General features: G+C 37.7%; 1 protein-coding gene across 2 annotated transcripts in view; it reads right to left on the bottom strand.

Annotated features, from left to right (window-relative positions):
• Window positions 1–3068: 3068 nt before the first annotated feature.
• The window catches only part of znf704 (zinc finger protein 704), a 70147-nt gene continuing 46381 nt past the window's right edge, over window positions 3069–26834 (bottom strand). The window contains exons 3-9 of one of the 2 annotated variants that reach the window (XM_067426573.1): window positions 26236–26339; window positions 22669–22910; window positions 18456–18556; window positions 14294–14552; window positions 12280–12390; window positions 11815–11912; window positions 3069–10471 (exon numbers count right to left, since the gene is read on the bottom strand). In XM_067426573.1, coding sequence (XP_067282674.1) covers window positions 10357–10471; window positions 11815–11912; window positions 12280–12390; window positions 14294–14552; window positions 18456–18556; window positions 22669–22910; window positions 26236–26339 — 1030 coding nt within the window. In that variant the 3' untranslated portion in view covers window positions 3069–10356. The remainder of the gene's footprint in view (window positions 10472–11814; window positions 11913–12279; window positions 12391–14293; window positions 14553–18455; window positions 18557–22668; window positions 22911–26235; window positions 26340–26834) is intronic. The other variant, XM_067426574.1, reaches the window with a different exon arrangement.

Raw genomic sequence — 26834 nt, 5'->3', positions numbered from 1 at the left:
ATTAAAAAAGTCCTGGCTCTAAAGCCATTTTTAAAGATTTAAAAATGGCAGTGAACAGCTGTTTCTGTTTTTAAGTCCATAAAAGTGCATCTATCCATTATAAAAGTGCTCCATATGGCTCCGGGGGTAATAAAGGCCTTCTGAAGCTAAGCGATGGGTTTGTGTAAGAAAAAATATCCATACAACTTTACAAACTGTAATCTCTAGCTTTCGTAAGCACATTCACGAGAGACTGGTGTTCTAGACGAGTATGATGTAGGACGCTCTGTTGAGAATATGCCTGTTCTTACAAGAACCAAGTTTGCGGAACTTAAGATACGCTGAACAGGCATACTGCAGTTAGCGGAAATTCAAGATTACAGTTTGTAAAGTTTTAAATAAAGATATTTTTCTTACACAAACGTATCACTTCGCCTCAGAAGGCCTTTATTAACCCCTGGAGCCTTATGGACCACTTTTATGATGGATAGTTGCACTTTTATGGACTTAAAAACAGAAATGGCCATTCACTGAAATTATAAAGCTTGTTATTAGGGTACTATAGTAAGTACACCATGTAACAAGGACACTGTAAAATAAAGTGTTACTGAGAAATCGTTTTATCTAAAACATGTTCCCAGTCAGTATTTCCAAATAGTTAAGCCTACATTTCATGCATAATATCCTAAAGGCTATTTTAATTAGTCATCTACCATGGGGTCTGCAAACACTCAAAAACCTGAAAGCTTTGTGTGCATTTTTTTCTGTTACTAAACACAGAATGACCGAAGGCTGCTAATTAGGCCTACTCTAACATTTATGTCTGCAACCTATTATAATCAAACCCAGTTTCTGAAATAAGCACATTAGGCCGTGTTATATTTAGATGAATAAATACGCACCAGCAGACATTGTATAGTAAACAGCTGCCGGAAAGAAATTGGTTTTTATTTTTTTCGTGACCAGGAGCTCGTATGAACACAGGCACCTTTGAAAGGTCTTCACACCAAAGAAAACAACAACAGCGGCACTGACGAGCACCAGAACATTGTCACCGTAGCACAATTACAATGGCAGTTAATATTTACACACAGCTCAGAGTAAAAACTAGTACAGCCAGCAAGTGAGATATATAATAATAACAGTCACCAAGTGTTTCTCCCTCGGGATGAGGGAGATGAAAACCTATGTAACTTTGGGAAACGCAAAAAAAACAAAACGATGCATTTATATAAACATTGTAAGACATTGTACATATAGCAAGTGCTTTCAGTTAATGTATTGCGATATTTTATCAAGTCCAGATAATGAAATATCATCATTTCCATCTATGGTAATATCCACAGACCACCTGCGAGCGGTGTAAAAAATAGTTTATGTTTTATTTTTTTATTAGGCCTACGAGTTATTTGTCACGTGTTACTGCGCGAACCTGTGCACTAAAAGCATAAAATTGCATAATTGTATCCGAGTGAACAGACTACACTCACAATGACAAAATATAATGGCATGAAGCCTTAAAAATATCCTCTAATTAAGGCCCTCGTTTCTGCTGATACTTGACACCGTTTAGGACTACACTTGTTAATTTCATTAGACTTAATTGTTGCCGGCTAACAGCCTTCAGCAACATTAAGAAAAGCCTCTGAACCTCTGAAACCTGCGCCTCAAATCTTTCTGCACTTTGTTATTATGGGTTTTACAGAAATTAAAAGCGTGAGGGAGGCCGCTGGGATTACGCACGTGCGACGCTCTCGGCTTGAACTGGCAGGTGACGTCTGCATTAAACCCAGGATGAAGTGTTATTAATGTTGAGAGATGAGCAGCTCATTTATCTCATCACTTCAAATACAGGTCAGTGTGTTTCAGGCGACATCTACATCTTAACTTTTTCATAATCAGAAGGGATCTTTCACAGACACACAGAATGCGGTTTTCCATTGAGAAACTCACTTTCGATTGGTTTCCCATTTAAATATTTGCTACACGTACGCATTTGACGGTTGAACCACTCCTTTTTAATTTTCACCGTGGGCAACAACCGGTTTATTGTTTATGGACTTTAAAAGTGCGGTCACATTTATCTTTGTATGGCGAAATTCCACAGGCAAAAATGCAGGTATGACATCACTTTATAGGCCAAGAAGTGGAAGGAGTTAACATTTTCCCACTTCCCATTCTATCATGCAGAAGTCAATGTTTTTAAAATGTATTTATTGGGGTTTTCAGTTAAATGGCTGAAATAAGTTCTGTGGTAAACACATGCTCAAGACGCTTTCACGTTTTATTCAACGACATAAAATACACCAGTATTATCCCACTGATAATTACCCCCCTCATAAGCGGTTATGTCTTGAAAAAGGCGGTTGCTAATTTAGAACTACAGAGGTTGTCAGGGAGATTACCAAACAGGTCTGCTTTTACAGCTTTGTTATAATTGTGCTCTCATAAACTATAATAGTTTTACAGAAGCTTACTGATGTTGAAGTCGAGCGACCTTTAGCGGTTTACTTCTGGCGACTGCATTTTGGCGTCAAAATTCATAAAAGTTGTGTTAATCTGTGAAAATTATCTGTATGGACAAAAATATTTAAGTATCCAAACTTAGGTGATCCAAAAGCCTATGGAAAATGAAAAATTATATTTTTTCCCCCTGAGGGAACCAGTGTGTTGCTAACTGCCGATTGGCCTACAAAGTGATGTCATACCTGCACCACTCTATAGGAATCCAAGCATTCTGGAATTTTATGAGACGGACATTTCCCTGCTCGGATTCCACGTCGGATTCAGGTTTTTTGAACTGTTAACATTACATTTTGCAGCGTTTACCAATATAGTACTAATATAGTAATATACTAATATGTTGAATTGACCTCTGAGTTAGTAGTAGGCCTACATCATGATCGCAAAATTTCGCTAATAGCCTAAATAAACATGGCAACTTAAGGGGTTATTGACACAGAACGCATTTTTGCGGATAAAATGCGCGACGCAGGTCATTGAAACGGAAAAACGCAAGGACTAGCAAAGGGGTCTTAAAAGTTGTTTTAATATTGAGCGCCACATTTTAAAATGCTGCGTCGTGCAGAAGACATGAGCACAATGGTCAAACACGTCATTCTAGCGCGTTTACATTAAAAAGCAGTGAAAAGTAGCGCAGTTGAATGGGAAAATGCGTTCTGTGTGAACCGGCCCTTACTGTGTCTGAATTTTACACTAAGTTTAAGTGACATTCGTACAGTTTACTTACTATTAGCTTCATTATAACCTATCATGTCCAATTTAAGAGATAATCTTTGGGTTTCTTGGTTTTAAGCCTTAGTAACAATTTCAGCTGTGATCCTTAAGTTCGTTAGTGTTAATGTCACAAATTCATATGGTACAATCAAGTTGAAATAATTGTTTGAAAACCCAGCAATTTCAAAGCTGTCCCTTTTCTTGATAACATTTTTTTGATCATAAGCATATAAATAAACCATCCATTTATTCATAGCTATTGCATCTACAATAGAAAATGTCCCCCATCAATGACTTTATAATTCACATTGGCATAGAGACATCAAGTACCTTCTTAAAGGACAGCTTCAATATACATATAATCAATGTGCAAAAATGGATAATACACAGTAATTGTATATAGTCTAGACATTGCTTACTGGTCAAAACAATAATTTTGGTAAATGGCATGGATCACCCAAACAAACCTCTTTTCCTCTATGGCTTTACAACTCAACTGCTGCATCTTTTTTCCTGCGAGCAGTGGCATGCAAAGATGAAGACATCCTGAGTTTTCCCTTTTTCTCTTTACACAGTAGATTTCCCATCATGTGCACAGGGCATCAGATGCCCATCCTCAACATCAAACAATACTTGTGAAATCAGGAATGTCAAAAGAACAGACAATGGGACAGAATGTGTGACGAAAAATATAAAAAGCACAGTTTGGGCTGACAACATTGGTCCTTGAGATGAACTGGTCCTCTGATTTGGATCATTTCTAAGTGCTTATGTAGTATCCATCAGCCGTTGGTTATTATAGCCTCTGCTTAGGCGGTCAGAAGCTGGTAATTTTATTGTCAGCATCTGTTCGTTTTTATGGCACCCCCCACCCCATTCACTAGATGTGAGCACATGCTGCTAATTATAGAACAGCTTTAAGAAGAAGCCATACAAATTTGGCTTTCGCAATGGAATGACTAAAGAATATGGCAGTTTCTATCAGCACTTCAGCCAATCAGTTTAAAGCACTCTGTCTTAAAGGGATAGTTCACCAAAAATGAATAATTCAATAAAAATTGCCATTTACTTGCCATCAAGTTGTTCCAAATCTGTATGACTCACTTTTTCATGTGGAACACAAAAGGAGATGTTTTGAAGAATGCTTATGCTGCTTTAGTCCCCATGCAAAACAATAAAAGTATATAAAAGTACCTTAATTGTAGTCGAGGACTGTGTAAGTGTTCTGAAGTAATATGAATTTGTTTGGGAAACATTCAATTGCATTCTTAAACTTGGCCTGTTGCATTTGGTTACGAGATTGAAAATATTCCAAACATCTCCTTTGTGTTTCAGTGGGGAAAAAAAGAAATTCATAAGGGTTTGGAAAGACGTGAGGGTTAAAATTTATTTTTACATTTTACTTTATTGGGTTGGGTCCTTTTCATACCATGAAAATGTGTGACTCTTAAAAGGTGCTGAAATTGCATGATGAAAATGAATACGTTTTCAGAGGAAGTGGCTTTTGCAAGAAATTCGTATAGTAACAGCAGCCTGCCTGCCCTGTGCCTGTTTTTACAGATAAAACATCACAAACAACACATTCATAAATTTAGATCATATTTTTTGTTTGTTTTCTTCGGCATGCACATGCAGTAATAAAAATACAGTTAGATAAGTAAATACTTGAAAAAGTGTAAAAATCCAGTGCGACAGTCTTTGAGTTCTTGAGGTTAACATGGTTCTTGATTGACAATGGTCAGCAGTGAGATAATCCATTCAGAGCGCTTAGCCTACTTTCCCATGCAGTCCTTTTTGGATGGGTTATTGTTGGTTTTCTTTCTCACAACCCATGGCTTGAGTTAGAAATGTGTTGAATTACATCCTGCTTTTTCTCTGGGATCCTTTGAAGTAGGGCTGCATGATTAATCGAAATAACCCTCAAATGGCTTAGTGCAATAATAAAATCACAAAAGCTGCAATTTCAATAAATACATGTGCTGCTTGTTTGATAGGGAAGCATGGCACTGTGTTTGTTTACACGCGAGCAGCTCCCCATCCAGTGTTTTCAGCGGCTCAGAGCGACTCGGTTTGCAGTAAATACTGCTCCACAGACTCAGCTCTGCATGTGCTCTGAGTTTGGGCCGCTTGTGCATTTGGAATCACAACATGCGGCAATCGTTCTCTCAGATGGCAGTTGTCTACAAAATTGAAGCTTAAGTGGCTAAAATAAAAGCTTGATGGCTTAACACTTGAAAATGAAGAAATAAGGCCGTTGTATAATGTTATTATAAAGTTGTACTGTAAAACCAAAATTTTTATACAGCAAGTATAAATAGTAATATTTCCTATTTGTTTATTATTTTAATTAAATGATAATAGTAATAATAATCATCATCATAATAGTAGTAATAATGAACATGTAATTTCACAGTACTTTTGTTATTATTATCATTATTATAATAAAGTCATACTGATATATAAATTACAAAATTTTGCCCAAACTGTGCAGCCCTATAAAAAGTTTTTTTTTCTTTTTAAATCTAATTTTAAATTGCAAATCACAATTTATCATTTTTTTATTTTTATATAAAAAAAGAAAAAACATTATAATAATACGCAATTCGTTCCCCCCTTCAAAAATCATGCAGCCCTGCTTTGTAAGATGATTGAAAGCAAAAATCTGAATCCAACCAAGCTTATGATTCATAAGTTCTCCTATGCATGGTTTTATCTGTTAGACTGGAGTTTTTTAGTCTCTGACAATAATGGATGATCTCACTGTTTAAGCATCTTGTAAGAAAAACGTTCCCCCATCTTTAAAACGCAGCAGTATTCAACAAACCTCTGCTTGAAATGTTGATTAAATGTTTCCCGCTGCGTTTACAAAACCGGAGATAAAAACAACAAGACAAAAACAACTACAATATTGTAGCTAAAAATCTTTTACAAAGTACAACCGGGAAAATACACCCTCACCCCCAAGCTTGAAATTGATTAAAAGACACTTTGAGCAGGAAAAAAAGCAAGATCTAGTCCTTAAATCCATAAAAAAGGGCCTCCACTCTCACACGTTTAAATCCAGATGAAATGATGAACTCAGACAAGCCAACACCAGAAACATTCCTTTGCTTTTCTGTGCATCTCTACGCACAATATCAGACCTCACCAAGGCACAGTCAGACTCCTATATATCCTCATACTAATACATTCCTGAAAGCGGTCAGAGGGACTGTCCCCCTTCACAGAAAACAAAAACAAAACCTCTCAGGCCTCCTCTCGTCCCCCTGAACTAGGATAGACATGGCCTGATCATGCACCATGGGGACCTGGCAGCTATTTTGTCGGTACTATGCATCGCAGAATGCTAATACTGTCCAATGACAGCTGAGATCAGCCCTCTAAGAGAGAGCACGTTCTATTATGATGACACTTTCATAACAAAAAGATTTAAATGTGCAGTCTGGAATGTTCCTTTCGACTACAGCCTCTCTTTCTTTCTTTTTTTGCAGACTCAGTCTCTGCACTATCTACAGCCTCTACTCGTTCTTGCTGTTTGTAGTTCGACACAAACATGCAAGTTATGTAAGTAGACTACTGAGTGGCCCATCTGCCATCTGGCTATAGCTGAGTGGCGGTTTGGAGTTACACAAACGATTCAGTCTACGCAAAGACATTCAGATTGGGTCAGTCTGACATAGGATACACACACCCACCCTTAACATCTGCACAGATCCAACACTAATACCACCAAAAGCCATATGGGTATCCGATTAGCACCCCATTTTCCGTGAGATGGCGAGACTTTTCTGCCTCTTTTAAAGCGGCTAGCTAGCACGTTAAACTCTGGACCTTGTGAAAGTTCAGAACAGGAAGCAGAACTAGATTCTGTTCCCTAGAATCTGTACACCGGTGTGTTAAAGTAGCTTAAAATATGGATCAAAACAGTTACACATTTTTGAGTAATACAACAGTATTATTAGTTATCTTGGTTATTACCTATACAGTATGTTTACACCGAACTACTTATAGGTTAAAGACGGCTAACACCTCGGCGTCCAGCTAGATCTGAACAATAAAAGCTTGGTACTGCATTACTATGAGACATGGACCGAAGTAGGTATTCATGAGCAGCATCCTAAATACTGTTTACCAGGTAGCTTATATATGTACTATTGTAGGTAGGTAGGTACATTATATACTGTTTAACTTGTGAATGAAGTTGGCCATAAACAAAGAAAATAGTGAAAACACAACCTTGTTGCAGCTTGATATGCACCATGTATGTGTTAAATTTCATGCTGTACAACAAAAGAAAGGCCAATGCACAAGAAAACTAGCACCCATGATGAACACGAGTAATGCGCCGTGGCCTAGCTAACAAAACCTCAGCCGAAGCACCATGGTGACAGGTGTGTGAAACATCATTGGAAATCAAATGCACCGTGATGTTAAGTACAATTACTTCACACAACAGCTTATCCGAGACGAGAGCATTATATAGAAATATATTACCAAAACTCGCTCCTAAAAATGACTTCAATCTCATTTGTTGGAAACATGATGAAGAGTTTCCTCAAGTATATACTGAGTGTAAACGGCTGTAGGCATCAGCTTGTCCTATCGCGTAAAACGCCCGTAAGATCTCTCAGACCCTTTGGTCTATTATAGCACCAGGAAGGGAATGGAGGGACAAGCAGCAGCCTCTGAGATGTTCCTCACACCAGCTTAGGGGCCAAAATATCCAGCTATTAATTATTGAAACTCACATCTTCATCTCTGGCGTGAGATCACAAAGTGTTTTGATGGGCATTGGAGTAGATTTGGGAGTGCTAGAGCCCTTAGAGTGCTGGTGTGTGGCTTCAGCATAGCTGTGCTTTCACAAAGTCATACGCCTCTAGTGATACGGAAATACGCAAGAACCTTGAGACCGTTTCCATGCAAGATCTGTTGAATCATGTCAACAGAATGTGGGGAAAAAAAGAAAATTACAGATCAAAATGCAGAAACAGTCATATATATATTGTTTGATAGACATGGACTCTATAAACAAGACCCAAAGTGAAGACCTAAAGTGTGTTTGTTTTGGAGATGCTATTTAAATATTCAAATGTGTATTGATTTTAATTATAGCTCTATAGTTGTTTTTTATTAGCCTAGTGTGTGGCTTTATTCAAGCAGCAAAAAATCCATCTATTTTAGTTTTAAAGATCTAAACCACATCCATATCAGGTGTGAAATCAGATTTCTTCAAAGCATCTCAATGTAAACAATCAAATCAGATTTCAAGTAGTTTCTTGTCATCATCCTGATTGTTATATTCCATATTCCAATGAACCAATTTAAATACATAGGATATTAACTAGACTATATAATCAAATGGATCTAATTTGAAATTGGATTTGAAACCAAATCAGATTTATGTGCAGTGTGAATAAAGCCTTACTCCAAATTCTACCAATTAAACCATGTGTTCCTCTGGGCATAAAACATTTCGTTTTGGAGAAATGAACACCTGTATACCTTATCTATATACACATATCAACAGTAAGTGAGAAGGGAATCTTGTGATGAACAAAACAGAAACGTACAATTGTGCTGATCACAATTAACACTGTTTGCATGCATATGATGAGTTAACTAGCTTGTGTCGATGTTATGTAGACAATATCATGTTAGACTGTATCAGAGCCATCAAAACAGTGCCAGATAACGATTGCCAACTGAGCTGCCGTATTCCACGAAAGCCAAACCAAGTGTCGACATGTCATGTGGGCCTCAAACAATTTCATTCTATCCTATTTTGCAAAGACTCTCATCGTGAAAAGACGTCCATCCTCCTGTAACCAGCGTTCAGCCACGTTACACGATACTGTACCAACTACTGAAGAATAACACCACCGCATCTAAGTGCTTCCAGCATGAGCTCCTGCGCTGGAGGAGATGTGGCATTTGCTTTTTTTATTACTTTCTACTTGAACCTGTGAGGTCAGGAAAAAGGTGAGGATAAGAACTCGTCACCTTTCAGAGGTAAAATTAACCACTTTGCAAAGTTTTTATACTCTTTACCCAGGCATGTTGGCCGAACCTCTCTAGGCAACAGACTGTGGTGTAAAACCACCGCAGGCTCATCTATGGCTCTAAAATGAATGCAGTTCATTCCTGCTGATGGAGTCTGATGGGAAGTAGAGGTTGCGTTGCCTGAATGACTGGTTCTTGCGACTGCTAACTTTGATGCAAGTCTGTGCTGTTGGGTTTTAATGATCGCAGTCTTTGTACTTCATTCAGTTGAAGTCAGTTACACTCAGCAACAAAAAAAAAAGGAAAGAAAGAAAGAAAATGGCACGTAAAAAACCCTTTTTGGTAGCAAGAAGATATTCCTGTGACAAAAAGCACTGAGTTCTCTGCTGTTAAATCTAACTGCTGGTTTTGCTTTTACTGATCGCATCCCTGAAAGAAATGTCCTATTGGTAAACGCAAATATAAAACCAGAGATATAAAATCCATCCTTTGTAGGTGCAATTGCTTGTGACAACACGGCTGAAAATGGGAGCTGAAATTCCTTCTCTTCCCATCATTTTTTTTGCATTGATGAATTCAAGAGAGCTGTCCAGTCAGCATCCCAAAACAAACCCTGTGGTGGTACATTCTTGAGAAGACAGGGTTTTCTGGCTGTCCAACCCTTAACCTGTAGTAAAACGGGCAGGAGAAATGCGGAAAAAGTGCCCATTGAAAAAGAAACACTTTTCACTGTTTCTGTTTTATAGCACTCTTGCACGGTCTGAAAGAGAGCTTTCTTCTCTTTTAAAAAGAGCTTTGACAGAGGCTGGTCTTGCCCTAACTAGTCCTTTAGGAACTGACAAGAATGTTTTTAAGCAGTATATTGAACACACAAAAAAAGAGATGGATCACAAGTCTTTTTCTTTTTTGCAGTGTAAAGCAACTCGCCTCAAAGATCTTTGAAAGGGATTCAAAGATTGAGAGTGCGTTCGTTGGTCTGGGAGGGAATGCATAAGGGTTTGACCCTCGGGGTCCACGTGGGTTTGAGGTGAGACAGGGTGGGTCTGTGGTCGGTAACAAAGAGAAGGGATGTTTTTTTATTATGCTATGCATGCAAAAGGAAGCCCACCCTGTTTTCGTGTCTCAGCCGTCTCTGCTGTTTTAGTCAACAAATCTCTGGCAGGCTTTCTTCCAGCGGCAGGCCGTGCACCACATGTCTCTGTTTTCCATGCCGTACACCTTACGACACTTCTTCCCCTCGCCTCGTGACTTCCTACTGCACAGCACAAAAGATAACACAAAAACAGATTCACAAAAATTGTTCAACAAACGAAACATTTAGCCAAAATTGTGTTCATGTTCAAGACAAGTTCATCTAAAGCTTGTGATTATTATCAGGGCTCATATTTAAAAAGTATTTAGGAGCATGAGTGCGGAAAAGTAAAATCTTGAATATTTGAAATGGTATAAACATCTTCATTATTATTTTAAGAGGTCAATTTGTGAATGGCAAATACTGTGATAAAATCTAAATTATTGTTCTTGTGATATCTAATATATATATATATCCTTTTTGTTGTAAATGTCTCATTGTATCCCTTTATAAAGGTAAAACACATTATTTGATAAATTTGCATTGCACCCCTAAAGTTTTTTTTAACAAGTACCTACATTTTTTAACTCACGAACAAGAGCTCCTGGTGAAAAAGTAAGCATCAATCCCTGATAAACTGTCAAATAGTAAGACGTGGGTCATGTGACCTCATAATATGTAAGGAATAATTGATGACGGTGATATGGAACTGGAATGCGGTCAAGAGAGCTGCCTGGAAGTATGATCGCTGTGCGTTTCCCAGAAAATAATTGCACACCTCAGAACGTTTATCAGCCAATCAGATTCAAGCATTCAACAGCCCCCATAGAATAAAGTATTATATGTAATACAGAATAAAATAATTAATAATATAGAATGTCCCTTATATGACTGGAATTTTTATCTCACGTCAGTGTACATAATTTTAATCATATTTATGCAAATGATTAATTGTTATATAAACAAACATGATACAAGCAATGTAATTTAAATGCAATGATATTCAAATTCTGGACAATAATGTCTAAATTAAAATAAAGACACTAAAAACTAAAATCAGTTATTTTTAACAAGTGAATTTAGACATTACATGATAATGTACAGTATGAATTGGCATCATAGAGAACAGAACTTATTGTTGATTGTAATTTTTTTACACTACTTACACATTTTATGGCCGATTTCAAAGCAAAGATTTAAACGGTTATGAATCAGCGTATCGATTCATGATTCAGATCGCGTGTCAAACTGCCAAACTGCTGAAAACGTGACATTGGCTATACGAATCATGAGTCGATACACTGATCGACTAACTGTTCAAATCTTTGTTTTGAAATCGGCCCATCACTAAGTGTGGAGACACTGTAGTGAGATGGACTTTGTAACGACGTCTTTAGTGCCTTTCATGGGTCTTAAAGAGAGGAAATGACATTAGGGTAAGTAATTAATGACAGAATGTTCATTTTTGGGTGAACTAACCCTTTAATTTCTTCAGGTTTAAGTGGAGGTGTATATTAAGACTGTACCTGAGTGAGCCTGCAGCTCTGGGGGGAGACGAGAGCACTGATATGGTCTGAGAGCGCTGCTCCCCAAAGCCCTGCGTCCGGCTGTGTGTGGGAGAGGCCTGCAGTCAGAGCGAGACAGTTAAAATCATTCACACCTGGCCAAAGACATCATTCATCCATTTCCCGTCATAAAAACCTCAAAGCATAATTTATAGAAACATAGAGCATAAAATGGTGTCTGTTTAGCTTGCTTTGTGAGAGTTTTGGTATTTGGTTATCTATCAGTGATGAGATATTTGTTAGACTGACATATCGACCTGACATCGCTGCCAATCAAATGAGGGGCCAAACTGGTAGATCAATGGGTGATTATGAGAGACAATCGGTGTGTATAAGGGGGCAGTCTAATGCAAGGCACGCTGGAGTTCAGCGCGTGCATGTGTGTGATGGGCACAGGAGTGCGTGCGCTTGTGTGTGTTTACTCACAGAGGTGCCAGTGAAAGTAACAGGTGGGGACTGCCAGGAGATACTGAAACTGCTGCTGGAGGGGGTGAAGCCAGTAGAGCTGGTGGAGGGGATGGTAACAGGGGCTGTGGCCTGTGGAGTGACAGTCACACTGATATAGAGTCTCTGCGGGCCCGGGATTATGACTGGGCTGCATGTATATATTGTTATATCCATCTACTATTTAAGCAGTGGGCTTTTTGTTTGATTGTTCACAGTCATTTAAAACTATACATTGTTTAAAAGGGTTGTATTATTATATAACATGGTTTTTATCATTTTGTTTTGTGCTTTAGTCAGCTAATTGGTTATCAATCTCTGTCCTGGTTCGTTCAGAATAGGGTTATGAGTCCTGAAAATGTGCAGGTGTCAGTTAGGTTATAGAATGGGGTTATCAAACTCCTAAAAAACAAAACGCTGTATGAGCGCAGTCGTGTAAAGTGGCGCTGCCATACAAGTCATTAGCATCTGCTCTAAAGTTTTGTTTTGTGTGAAACATGATAAGGGATTAGGGATGAACATAAACTGTGTTGGGTCATTCCAGGCCCCTGAAGGACACTAAAGACTAGAGTAAAGGCGGGCGTACACTGTGCGAATTCGGACACTCGGAAGGTCGTGAGATATTGCAGACGCTACGAGTCATTTAATTTGATCATCGCATCAAATCAGCTGGTACACGGCATGACTGTTTGCACCGCGAGCCGGCCGCGATCACACAAGTTTTCATGTAACACAGACACCGGAGCTTTCAATGTTGCTGCTATAGCTTTAGATACAAAAAATAAAGAAAAAAGATGTGAAAATGATTTGTTGAAATGCAGAGAACAGCCATTCCTTTTAACCGAAACAACCAGAGGGAGAGAGAAGAGTGCACGTGAGAGAGAGAAAGTGTGTGTGTGTGTGTGTGTGTGTGTGTGTGTGTGTGTGTGTGTGTGTGTGTGTGTGTGTGTGTGTGTGTGTGTGTGTGTGTGTGTGTGTGTGTGTGTGTGAACGCAGTATGTGGCAGCCACTGAGCTAATAATAGTCATATAGATTGAGCGTATGTGACGTGCTTGTGCATGATTTGGCAATAGGGGACAGCCATATGCTGGTAAAAATCGGGCCGACTCCCCGAACTTTTTAAACATGTTTAAAAATTATCGTAAGGTCGGGAGGTGCTCTTAACGTGCTCGGCTCGTCTCATATTTCCTCTCACACGGTGCGAGCCGCGACCATACGAGCATCCACGATGTCCACGCGATTTCTCCCGAAAAAAAAAAATCGTCTGCGAGTTCGTACGACAGCAAAAATCGCACCGTGTACGCCCGCCTTAATGGCTGCTAAAAATTAAGCCTTTCCATAACAGGAATAAATCATATTTAAAAATATCTTAAAATAGAAAACTGTCATCATGTATTCCACAAAAAAAAATTCATTATATTTTTTTCCAAATAAAAACTTAAAGCCATGTATATGATCAAGAGGAACGTGAATTGTCATCATAAATTTTCATCCTCCATATTGTGATTAATCTTTATGCACAGCTTGGCCTGTTCAATCTTCAGTCATATTGATGCTATTATCTAATATTAAAGGGTTAGTTTTTTTGTTGTTGTTCACACAAAAACAAATTCTCGTCGCTTCATGAAATTATTGTAGAGCCACTGTAGTGAGATGGACTTTTTAACGACGTCTTTAGTGCCTTTTATGGGTCTTAAAAGAGGAAATGACATTGGTGTCAATAAAAAAAGTCTTTCTGAGGCATTGGATTTTAACAAAAATATCTTCATTTGTGTTCCGAAGATGAAGAGGAAGTAATTAATGACAGAATTTAAATTTTTGGGTGAACTAACCCTTTAAATGTCTTTGTTTCTTTCTGTAATTGCATCAAACTACTAGGTCCCATTCATTTTACTTCAGTCTAGAGGGTGTGTACCGAGAGCATGAGAGTGGATCTCTCGAGTGATGTAATGTTATGTAAATGTGTGTAAACTTCTTGTGATTGGATGGGCTGTACCTGGTAGGCGTGGTCTGTGTGCACTAGGTAGAGTGCGCTTGGAGCAGAGCGACTGAGAGGGGTGGTGGTGGTGTTCTCACTCTTCACCCCGTTAGTGCCATCCGGCTGTCTCTGGTCCAAACCCGGCGGGGGAGACAGCACAGACGGGGACACAGGAGACAGACTGCTCAAACCGTCCGCCACAGAGTCCGTGTTCAGCTTAATCTCAGTGTAATAGAAATCCTCCTCACCGTCACTACACTCTGAGTCACAATTCCTCCTGAAGAGAGGCAGATCATTGAAACATAACACTTTGGCTTGCTTTCATTTAAGATTTCTATGAAAGTACCACTAATATAACCACTTGCACCACTAATATAACTGCTTTAAATTACTGTACTATAAGGTACTATGCTTTTCTGTCAAACTGTACAGCCCTATAAAGATAAATCAAAGTACTTCCACACTGAAGCTGGAAAAAATGGCTTCAAAGTTTTTTAATTGCTTGATTTAATATAAATTTATTTTTACAGTTGATATAATTTTATTTTTTACTCCGAATCGGAGAATATAGTAGTAGCCAAACCTGTCTGTCATTGTACACTATATCAGGGATGGAGAACTCCGGTCCTGTAGAACCTCAAGGCTGTTACATACGCCGAAAGAACAGAAAAAAAAGTTCTCGCTCCTAGGGCCGCGAGAACAAAATGACAATTTTATTCTCGCAGCCCAGGTTTTGGAGTACTTGAAGTTCTTTGCAGAACTTTTTTCTTGTGTGATTGGTCAGACATTTAAAGTGGGCGGGGTTAATGCGGGGATTGGGGGCAGAGTGATCTAATGTAACTTTGCTTTATGTTTATTTCTTAAGAACACTTGAAGTACTTCTTTGAGACAACAGTAAAGACTGCTAGCCTAACTAATACAGTTCAAACAATACTAAAGACAAGTGAACAAGACAAATGTTAAAGGTCCCGTTCTTCGCGATTAGATCTTTCAAACTTTAGTTAGTGTGTAATGTTGCTGTTAGAGCATAAATAATACCTGTAAAATTATAAAGCTCAAAGTTCAATGCCAAGCGAGGTATTTTATTTAACAGAAGTTCCCTTTCAAAGCCTACAGCGAACGGCCGGTTTGGACTACACCCCTGCACTTCCTTCATGAATGACGTCACTAGAACCGTTTGTTGACTAATATTATATTGCACACTGCGAAGAACGGGACCTTTAATAATAAAAGGCAGCAGCTATTGGCAAATAGTGATAGATGCTAAAATAGTGATATATTTACACCATGTAAATGTAGTTATTGCACCTCAGTATTGTTGTACATGAACAGGATGCAATAATAACAGAGTGTAAAAGATTATATTTATAAAAAATATTAAACGGATGGCGCCTCAATGGGACAATAAAAGCCCTCCACACCTAACCATACCCAATAATTGCTTTTATTATTATTATTATTACACTTCGTTAGGCACTTAATTTTCATTTTTAGATCATTTATTTTTATTGTAAGTAAATGCCTTTCCAATGTGATACGTGATGAGAAAAGAGAGAAGAGCGAGCTCTGAAAAAGGCGGATTTGAAGCCGGGTCGATCAAAACCTTGATCTCTAAGCCTTATATTAAAATCTTGTATTTCCCAAACAGGCATTTTGCCAAGGAAGGGATGCTATTTACGTTTGGTCTAAATTATCATTCCCACTAATGAAAAAAGAACAAATACAATAGAAAAAAGTTACAAATAAAAGTAAGAGTTACACTACATAACTGACTGTGTTTACAAGAATACATGCCGAGACGGGTATTTTAAGATCCTTTTATGTATGTGTCGGTTCGACTACTTTCTGTGTTTGTGCAGAATTGAGTTCTCTTTCACCTCTTCGTGTGCTTAAATGGTTTAAAATCAGTTAAATGTTTAAACTGGCAAGACTTAGAAACACATGCAAATGATAAGCTTTCACTCTATGATGGATAAACTTTACAACTAATCAACGAATTACTGACAATTTAGATCAATTTAACATCAATTTAACATCAATTTAATGCATCCTTGGAAGTATTTTTTTGTTTTTTTTTAAGAATCTGTATAGTGTAGTATAATATGGCAGTGGTATAGTGTAGCATTCAGTTTTACAGTATGATTTACTGTAGTATATTGCAGTCTAGTGTTCTACAGTATGTATGATGTAGTATAGTATGGTATGGTATATTGTACAATACTTTACACATTGAATATTTCAAAAGCTATTGAATCATTCATAAAAAAGTCAGTTTCTCATGTCCTTCCACTGAACCATACTCCTGAAAGAGATCTTCTCAGAAATCCTCCTGCTCCCACTCTCCCAGCAGTACTGACACTTGTGTGGTTTAATTAGACTTCAGCCGAGAGAAACATAAACCTTCCTTTACAATCATCTGGCCTTTGCTGTCATTACTTTGTGCTCAGCCGTAATAGTGTAAGCGTGGTTATAATCCTGCTGGAATTAGTCTCATGTTTTGATATTGAATCAGGAGCAGCCTGTTGTCTCTTATCTCTTACTATGCTATCCAGAGATCATGGTAATGGATGTCAGCCAAGAGATGGTGTAACACCATAAAAATGTGAATGGGTTTCTGCCCATGTGTACATTACAATTTTTTTGCTAATTAATATTAAACTTAAACAGTTAAATATTTTTTTGTATGCTTGGGTTGATGTACTGGGTTAATTTCAAAGTGTTACCTCGATTATGAAATTATCATATATATATATAAAATGTCAAAAGTAGCGATTTTGAGTCTGTACTTCAAGGGTTAGTTCACCCAAAAATGAAAATTATTTCATTAATTACTCACCCTCATGTCGTTGGACACCCGTAATACCTTTGTTCATCATCGGAACACAAATGAAGATGTTTTTGTTGAAAGCTGATGGCTGAGAAAGGTTTCAGAAAGGCCGCCATTGGCATTCAGTACATTCCCACTGACCCACTCACAAGACCCATAAAGGCACTAAAGACGACATTACAAAGTCCATCTCACTACAGGGGCTGTACAATAATTTTACAATGCGACGAAAATAGTTATTGTGCTCACAAAAATCAAAATAACGACTTTATCCACCAAGTTATTGACGTTAGCTCGAAGCATGCGCAAGAATATGACGCAGATCCACCGTTCAATACATGATCCGGAAGAGGAGGAGCGCCGCTATCGCGTGAGTTCACATCAGAGACCTACACGGAAGACAATAACTTGGCGGATAAAGTCATTATTTCGATTTTTTTCCCGCAAAAAATCAACTATTCTCGGCGCATTATAAAATTATTGTACAACCACTGTAGTGAGATGGACTTTGTAATGTCGTCTTTAGTGCCTTTATGGGTCTTGTGAGTGGGTCAGTGGGAATGTACTGAATGCCAATGGAGGCCTTTCTGAAGCCTTTCTCAGCCATCAGCTTTCAACAGAAATATTTTAATTTGTTTTCCGATGATGAACGAAGGTGTTACGGATGTCCAACGACATGAGGGTGAGTAATTAATTAAATCATTTTCATTTTTGGGTGAACTAACCCTTTAAATGTAAAAAATGTGTCAAAAATACTTTTGACAACACTACTTTATTAACTTAATTTTACACATTAAAAAGTCTGGGCTCATTAAGATTTTTTATTTGAAAGTATCTTATGCATTTATTTGATCAAAAATACATTAATATATAATTGAAATATAATTCCTTATTTAAAAATGTAACTTCTTCCTGTGAATTTTCAGCAGATGATCCTTCAGAAATCATTCTGATGTGCTGATTTGGTGCTCAAGCAACAGTTGTGCTGCTTAACATTTTTGTGGATTTTATTTAATGATTCTTTGATGAATATCTTTTTTTGTGTAAATTATTATAAACGTTTTTATTTATTTATTGTCAGTTTTGATCAAAAATGATCAAAAACCTTACTGACGGCAATCTTTTGAACAGTAATGTACTAAATACCCCTCTGATTAACAATTTGCATTACCGTTATTCCTCCAGGGAAATAAGGCATAATCTATAACAAGCCTAACTGACATAAAATGAGGTGTGCTTGGGCAGAAAATAATGGCAATGACTTCATTTAAATATGACGCACCACCGAATATCAGCACCTGTTTAAAATGTATTGTGGGTGGTTAGTGAATACGACTATTTTTTGTGCCTTACCCCAGATGGACGGTTCGAATGTGCCTCTGGATCCCGGCGGCTGTGCTCAAGACCTTCCCGCAGTTCTTCCACAGACACTTGAACATCACCTTCATGGAGTTCTGTCAAGGACACAGGTGCAAAGTGAGTACACTAATCCACATCAATTGGCAGACCTCTTTTACCCAGCATTCAGATGCTCACAAAAGACTGACACAAGGGGTGAGAGCGGAAACCCAGAGCCTCAGCAGGACGCTCACCTTAGACGTCTCTCTTGCTCTATTCTGAGGCTGGTAATTGGTCGGCATTGAGAGTGACACTATAGCGCAGTCTTTCAAACCTCATGTCATTTTTCACACAATGTGTCTGCTCTAATTACACAATTGTCATTTGTGAGCTGCAGCTCCTGTGTTAAAACTGCACTCGAGTTGAAAGCATAAGTGAAGCTGAAAGTCTTGATACTTCGATCTCTCGACGTATGCTTTTATGCGGTGCGGCGTGTGGTAGTTTGTTTACCATTGTCGTGACGCTAATTTAATTTTCTCTGGATGGCCATTGTGTTGGTCTGGCAAACAAAGCAGCTCGTTCCCGCATAATCGGTTCACCATGTCCCTAGATGACAACAGCGACGCAATTCCCAGTGCTATAAACCAGCTACTAATTAACAACAGTTCAAGCTGCCTGGTGTCCTCATGTTAAAATCAACTCTCTAGAAGGCAGCTGAAGGTCAAAGCAGAAAGCTTTGCCATTTTTCTTCTATTAGGAGAGACTCTTTAGAAGCTGCTGCCAGGAAAGACGCTGAGAAATGACTGACTGATGCGTTTGGAGGCAGCTCATGATTTCACAGCAATTCCTAGAAATGCATCTAAAAGGTATTTCATTTCTTCATCAACAGCATTATTAATTAGATTTATCTGTAGGAAATGGTGTGAAATCCTTAGCTAAAATGGTACTACCAAGGTTTTTAGGACATGGTAACCAAGGTAATGTACCATGGTAGTGCCACGGTGTTATTTTAAGTACCATTGAGTGTGTAAATGCCATTAAATAGGGAAATCATTCAGTAGCACATTATTTATGGAAGTATGGTTTTACCATGTTTTATGGACATAATATTTGCCACCACCTATCAGCACATAAAAGGTAAACAGTACCATAGCACTTTTTAAATGTTTATTACTAAGCTTTTTTTTTAAATACTTTGGAGTACCATCGAAACACCATGATGTACAACACTAAAATGAGAAATGAAGAGTACCATAATATTATTACATGAAAATATCACTGTACCATGGTACCGTCAAAGTAATTTTTGTAAAGGTTGTAAGTACCACTGTAGATGAATATGGCAAATATTCAGTATAGTAATAGTAATACCACAGTTTTTTATGGTAACACTATTGTTTTAAGGTGTTTTTAAAGTACCTTGAAGTGGCCATGTAAATATATGAAAAACGGCAATCAAAGTACCACAGTATTACCATCTCATATGAGAACCACCAACACTGTAAAAAAATTAGGTCTCCAATTGAAAAATTTCAAGTGACTGATCACATCTACATTTTTCAGTTGGCCGAACTGAATTTCTGTGAAATTGCATTAATTCACAGAACTTAAATTCAGCCAACTGAATAAGTAAATTCAAAAATTTAGATGTGATCAGTCAAGAAATCAATTTAGAATCAATTTAGAAAATGTTCATGCATGTTTTAGTTTTTTTTTTACAGTGAAGGTATTGTCACCGTATGTTTTGTAAGGGCTGTAAATATGACTTGTTATATATTTTTTTTTAGAAATAAAACATAAACAGCTTTAAATGTACACATTCTCAGTGTTATTTAAACATTGAGATACTATTATAGTTTATAAATATATTACAACATTGTAAAATAATAATACAAATGTTCTGCCTACATTTTTTTTCTCGTTGTTTAAAAACCTATATATTATTCCATTAAAAATGTCCATTAAAAATTTTCTTTGGCAAATAGTTGAAATAAAATAAATCTAAGTTATTATAATACAAAATGCAACAAAAATGTAATATATTTATGTCAATGGCAGGAGATGCAAGGATAATAGTAGTGATAATGAAATCAAGGCACTGAGAAACACTGCTACTGCTTTTGTCCTGGAATCCTGAGCTAGAGAGACAATAACTGAGATAAAGGAGGTCTATTCATTCCCACAAATGAGGGAAGACTGACAGAATCAGGGATGCACCTGACATGAGCCTGACAAACTGGAAGATAAAGTAGATTGGTGCCTGTGAGCAGCCTAGTGCATTGGTAACTTATCTTCGTAAAGACAAGTAAATTGCCTCTCTACACAGCATCATCATGTCTAGTAATGGAACCTCCAAATGAGCCACATCCCAGAGAGGACAGTGTGTTATTAAAAGTAAAGAAATATGTCCCAATGACTTCTCAAATTATCTGTCTGCAATTCTTGTATGAGACCGGATATAAATCACTTTTACACATCTACTCTAGTTTACTCTACACTTTACACCCTAAATTCAGGGCTGTCAATCATATAAAATAATTGAATCAAATTGCAGATTTCTAAAAGTGCATTGAAATACACAAGGAAAATTTTTAACAGTCACGTTTTTGTGCTAGTTTGCTGCAGTTCTTTGATTAGAACATTCTCAAAATTGACTGTTAAAATTCCAGTTTCTACCTTACACTTTATGATCTGTTACAAACAAATGACTCTTTTGAACCGGTTATTTTTAGTGAGTTATTTTCAAAAACACATCGCACATCCAGTGTAGTCCTATTCACAAACAAATGACTCTTATGAGCCGGTTCCTTTCCTAGTTTGTAGGAGGCTGTTGTATTCATTTATTAATTTGTTTAAATAAATAGCAATTGAAATGTGTTTTGGGCCCTATTGTTAATTAGTCTAAATTTATATTTTTGTAACTGACCACATTGAAACGTTCCCCTTACAATAGTCCACTTGAATCACATACATTAACAGCCCTAGAAAAGAAGGCATAATGGCATTAACTAGTGTTTGATTGCTGCTAGATATTGTAGACACCCATAACTTAAGAGTCAACCTGTTTCTGATTGGCCTGATTGAAATTGTCCAATAGTGTTTTTAAAAAAAAAAATCAATATGCTGAATGTCGAGCAATTTCCCAAGTCTAAGGCCGTGTGTCCACCAAAGCGTTTTTTCACACTGCTGGCAGGCATTTTCAATTGTTTTCAATGGAAGCGCTGTGTTTTTAGAACGCCTGGAGCGCACCGAGGCGCTGAGCGAGTATTTCACGTTCAAGCGCTGAGCGCTCTGTGTTTTTTACTGGTCGCCGAGAGTTGAAGAATGTTCAAATTTGAGTAAAACGCAGCGCTCATCACTTTTCACTCAGCCGTCCAATCACAGTGGAGGAGGGCCGGGACAAACACAACACAGACCAACCGCCACATTCTGCGTGTCGTCATCAGATGATAACAAGCAATAATAACGAGCTTTAAAATAATAAAGAGCGAGAGCAAATACTTTACATTGTATCTGCAATTTTATATAGAATCAATACAGGAACAAACTTCCTGTGAAATTAGAAAGACTTCCGCTGATTTTCCGTATCATAAGCAAAGAGTCTCAACTGAGGAAAAAACGCCACCTGCCAAAACGCTCTCAAGCGCTCTCAAGCGCTCACAGCGAGGCGTTTTCAGCAGAGCGCCTAGCGTTTTCAGCTGGCTAAAAACGCTTTGGTGGTCACACGGCTTAAAGGAGTCAAGATATATGAAATCTCAGGAACAGTTTATTGTGCAACCAAAATTGAAATTATTATTCACTCTATACATAAAATACAATTAAGCACAAAGTGTTAAAATTATACTAAATACACTGTAACCACCTCTAACTTTCTTTCTCTTCATTTGAACCCCATTTACACTAGCCACAATTAAAAATAAACCTATAATACTGGCACTTATTTTTTGCAGATATTCGATATTCATGGTGCCAATGAATATGCAAATCACCTCTAGCATAAACATGAAGTATTCAGCACCCACACAAGAGTCTTTGTCTCATTCTAAATTGCATTTGAAATTTACTTCAAGGATTACAAACTGTGCCAGGGACACAGACGGCTGCGGATTTGTGTGCCGCTCATTGTAAATGTATTATCTTCCTTTATCCATTCTTCCTATAGAAGCACTTAACTAAGTTACGCCTGATCAAATCTCCATAAGTGAAGGTGAGATGACAGTGGCTCAACCTTGCGTTTGCGGGGGATGGGTTCGTCGAACAGCAAGCTGTTGCCATCATGCTCATCGATGTTGTCGTCTGGCGGGCCGCTGAGGCTGGGCATCCGGAAGGGCTTGAAGCTGTCAGCTGACAGGGGCGGGGATGGCGTGGATGGGTTGGACTGGTCACTGGGTGCGCTCCAGCTCCAGTATCCGCTGCTACTGTAGCTGGATGGAGTGAAACCTCCGTCCTTCCAGGAGCCATTTAGACCTTCTGTATTGAGAGCATGGAACACAGTGAAGACACATTAAGTGCAATAATAATTATCATCCCGACATATATACTGCTTTATAATACACTAAACTTTCAATTAAGTGTAATGAGGAGTGAAAAGACATTAACGTCATGTTAGTTTATGAAATTCTCAGTGTGCAGTAGTGCTTTAACACACTGTCATAACAGAAAGTTAAAGTCCTAATTATATTACATAAAACCCCCAATTATAGTGCTCCATTAAAGGTCTTCAAAAGTTATAACACATCTTCATCATGGTCTCGCGCCCGTTTCACACATGATCCGTTTGCAGTATGTATGCAGTCCAGAAGCAGCACAGGCTCATTATGCTTTCGCACAAGATGCGTTTGCAGTGTGCCGCTGAGTACCACAACAACTAATAGTAATAATACAACTAATAGTTATCCATGTATTCATTATTTTCATGATAATGAATGCTTTACACAGCAAAGAAACATTCGTTTTACATGGTGCATACACTGTAAACATATGGTACTTCTCCTACATTGAAAGGTAACATCACAAACTTTTGAAAGTGCCCCTATTATGTTTTTTTAATTTTTTGACACAATCTTTTTAAAGATTTTTAAAGATCAAAGTGCACAACAAATAAAGTTATTGTCTCCTAAAAGAAAGAATCGATTCTGAACGGCCGAAACGAGTAGTCGACGATCAATTCCAGTCTTACTTCCTGTTACATACTAATGTAACAATGTAAGTTGTACCTACGTAACAATGTAACACATTAGCTTAATGTCTACTTTGAGCTGCCCTCAAACACTGTAGTCGTAGCTAAGGCCTGGAAGTGTTTGGGTTGTTTTATCAATATGTCGAGAAGAAGCTGATTTTAGCACTGCAAATCCACTTCGTATGCATTTTAAAAGGATGAGGAATGAATACGGTGAAACTGATTGTTACTGTTTGTATCCCTGTATATCAAGTGCTGAGGAAGCCTCCAGAGCTAAAAATCTGATATTGTAATAGCCATTTTTTTTCTGACACCAATCACAACAGACAGGGTCATCTGACCAATCAGAGCAGAGAAGGCTCCCGGAAAGGAGTTTAGAGAGTCGGAAGACTCTTCGAACAAACCGTTTTCAAACTATTTGAGAAATGAGGTGGGGCGCAATGTGAGATTTTTTTTTAACCTTGGATTCATGTAAACTTGTAGGAGATCTCCAAAACACAATCAGGAACCATTAAAATTGCATAATTGGGGCACTTTAAAAAAAAACATTCACACTAACAGCTGACTCCCATGCCTTTTCTTTTGCATTTAAATCTTGCGGATCATACAAAACTTTGTTTTTCCACTTCTACGATGAGAGTGCTATCCAATATGTTGCCTTGTTTTTCTAAATGTGAGGTAAGATGTAGTTTTACATCATGCTGCCCCTTTAATGACCATTTTCCACAAGATCCATTTGTAGTGTGTATGCTGTTAACAGGTTAGAGCATTCACACTGAACATGGATGCAGTCCACCAATGCATTCCAGGAGCGGGATCGCTGCAGATGCAGCAGTGCAGCAGTGCAGCAATCGTTTCTGCACAGTCTATTTTTGCTCTTCTGCACATGGAGAATTAAAGTGATTGTTAAGCGGTGGACTAAATGAAGAGCAGTTTCACCAGAAATCTATATAATTATAGTGTCTAGTTTTAATATATGACTTTCTGCCCTGGGTAAAGCTAAGAAAACATGATTGTTTTTCAGAATTGAGCTCATTAGAAAATGATCAGCCATGAACACAGTTTATTAAAGCTACACTGTGTAACTTTTTTTGTTTATTCTTAGCTAAAAACACTTAGTTTTTTCAAAAATATATGTGCTCATTAATGTATATTTACTCCTCCAAGTAATAAAGTGTTCTCGTAAGTTTATAATATGCCATTGAAAATACATACGGGTGAGGGGTTCGAAACCCGGTCGCCATGTTGCCCCTCCATCTTGAAACTACATTAGCCAAAGAGGGACATATCTGTAAATTCAAGCTTCGCCTTTCGTGTTTTAACACTCGATGGCACTCATGGACAAGGTGGAACTGGAAGCCATGTTAATCTTGGACTAAATTGGCCACCGTAGGAGTTAAAACGAAATCGGAATTGAGAGGAACAGAAACTAATATTCACTGGATGGTCATATACCTTTACACTGCTAGATGTGGGAAAATACCACACAGTGTAGCTTTAACTTAAAATAATTATTAATTATTCCGAGCAGTGCTGCTGTTGGTAACTAAAAAAACCTATAAAAATAGTTTTTGTTAACAAATAATCTATAAATAATAGACTAAAAACTTTAAAATTAGAACTGTTGCCTTGACAACTAACAGAATGATATATTTTGAAGAACTAAAATGACTAAACATTGAAGTTAAAACAGAAATATAACCTAAAACTACTGAAAATGAAAATGACATAGCACATAACTGTTGTTGTTTTTTTAATGAAAACTGAAAAATAAAATACTATAATAGTATATAAAGAGCACTAAAATAACTTTCAGAATGGGAATCAGCAGGAAATTCCCGGGTTCATCCAGGGGTGAGCCAAATAGGTTACATCTTTCGTCAACAACTCATTATTTGTCTAGAAATATTATGTAGACAAAGTATTTTTGTATGTATAAACATATAGGTCACAATCACATGATAACGTGGTCCGTTATATTTACTGTATAATATTTTTGAAAATGTGATGATATTGTATTTTTCCTTTTTTGTGTAATTGTTAGCTTACTCCAAAGTCTCTTTTCACCACAAAAATATATGGGTGAAAAAAAAAAGGTTAGCCAATCATAACAGAGGAGGTTAATATATAGAATTCTTAATTTGTTATGGCATGTCAGCTCAAGAAGCACTATTATTATAATTTTATAATTCGCAAGAACAAAACATTTAAGCAATAAACTAAATGTAGAACACTTAAAGGTACCTTATCAACAAAAAGAGTGAAAGGTCAGAGAGAGGGTATAAATCTAAACTAATTTATGACTGTTTTGGTGCAAGACACCTTTACAAGCATTAAATAGGACTTCAGGGAATAAAATGCAATGCTACAGAACTGTAGAATATGGCCTCTTTAGGTTGTTAGTAGATGACAGTTTTAAGACAGAAAAGGCTAGTCTCATGATGGCTGAACTAATGCACTGCTGTCTCATGTGACAGTTTTTCATGCGCATGTGACAGTGAAAACAGGAAATAGCTGAGTGAACAGCAAGCCGTTTCTGCAGCTCAGAGCAGAGGGTGTGAAAATGACTTCATGAGGGCTGAGATCACGGTGTAGTTATGATCTAATTTTACTTACCGCTAACTTTTACAGGAGGGCTCCGCACCAGAGGACTAGTGGACAGGCTGGTCAACACCATGGCAGCGGTCACTTTGTCCATGTCCACCTCCTCCTCAGATTTCCTGCAAGAGCAAGAAACATTGCTTAAACATTACTTTGATCAGATGCTTTCATAACTGCTTTTTTCTCACTGCTGCCATTTTTGTTGTGTTAATTTTCTGAGGGGATTGAGTGCAGCACATATTTACATATTCTTCTAAACATTGGGATGGTATACCACTCTCAGGTATTTCAAATTAGTTTTTACCTCTAAGCGAAGACTGAAAAAGGACTGTGCCTTGAGTATATTTGGGGCCTTAATGGTTAGGTATTAAAGACCTCCTTGATTCAGGCCACAAAAATGATATACACATTGCTCCGAGCTTCCATGACCAGCTGCTCCGTTCATTGTTTTGGGATCTCCAAAGCTGCACCACAAAGCATTCCTTTGATGGACAGAACAGGAACATCTGTCCTGACAGATGACTCTCATCACTCACAGATGCAGTGTAACACGTCTCTTTACGATAGCATGATGGCGAATGATGATATCGGAACGCAACCCGTATCCGCTTTGG

The sequence above is a fragment of the Pseudorasbora parva genome, chromosome 19, assembly GCF_024679245.1.
Source record: "Pseudorasbora parva isolate DD20220531a chromosome 19, ASM2467924v1, whole genome shotgun sequence".
NCBI lineage: Eukaryota > Metazoa > Chordata > Actinopteri > Cypriniformes > Gobionidae > Pseudorasbora > Pseudorasbora parva.
Note: the sequence above shows the minus strand (reverse complement) of the source record. Positions and strands in the feature narration are given on the sequence as shown.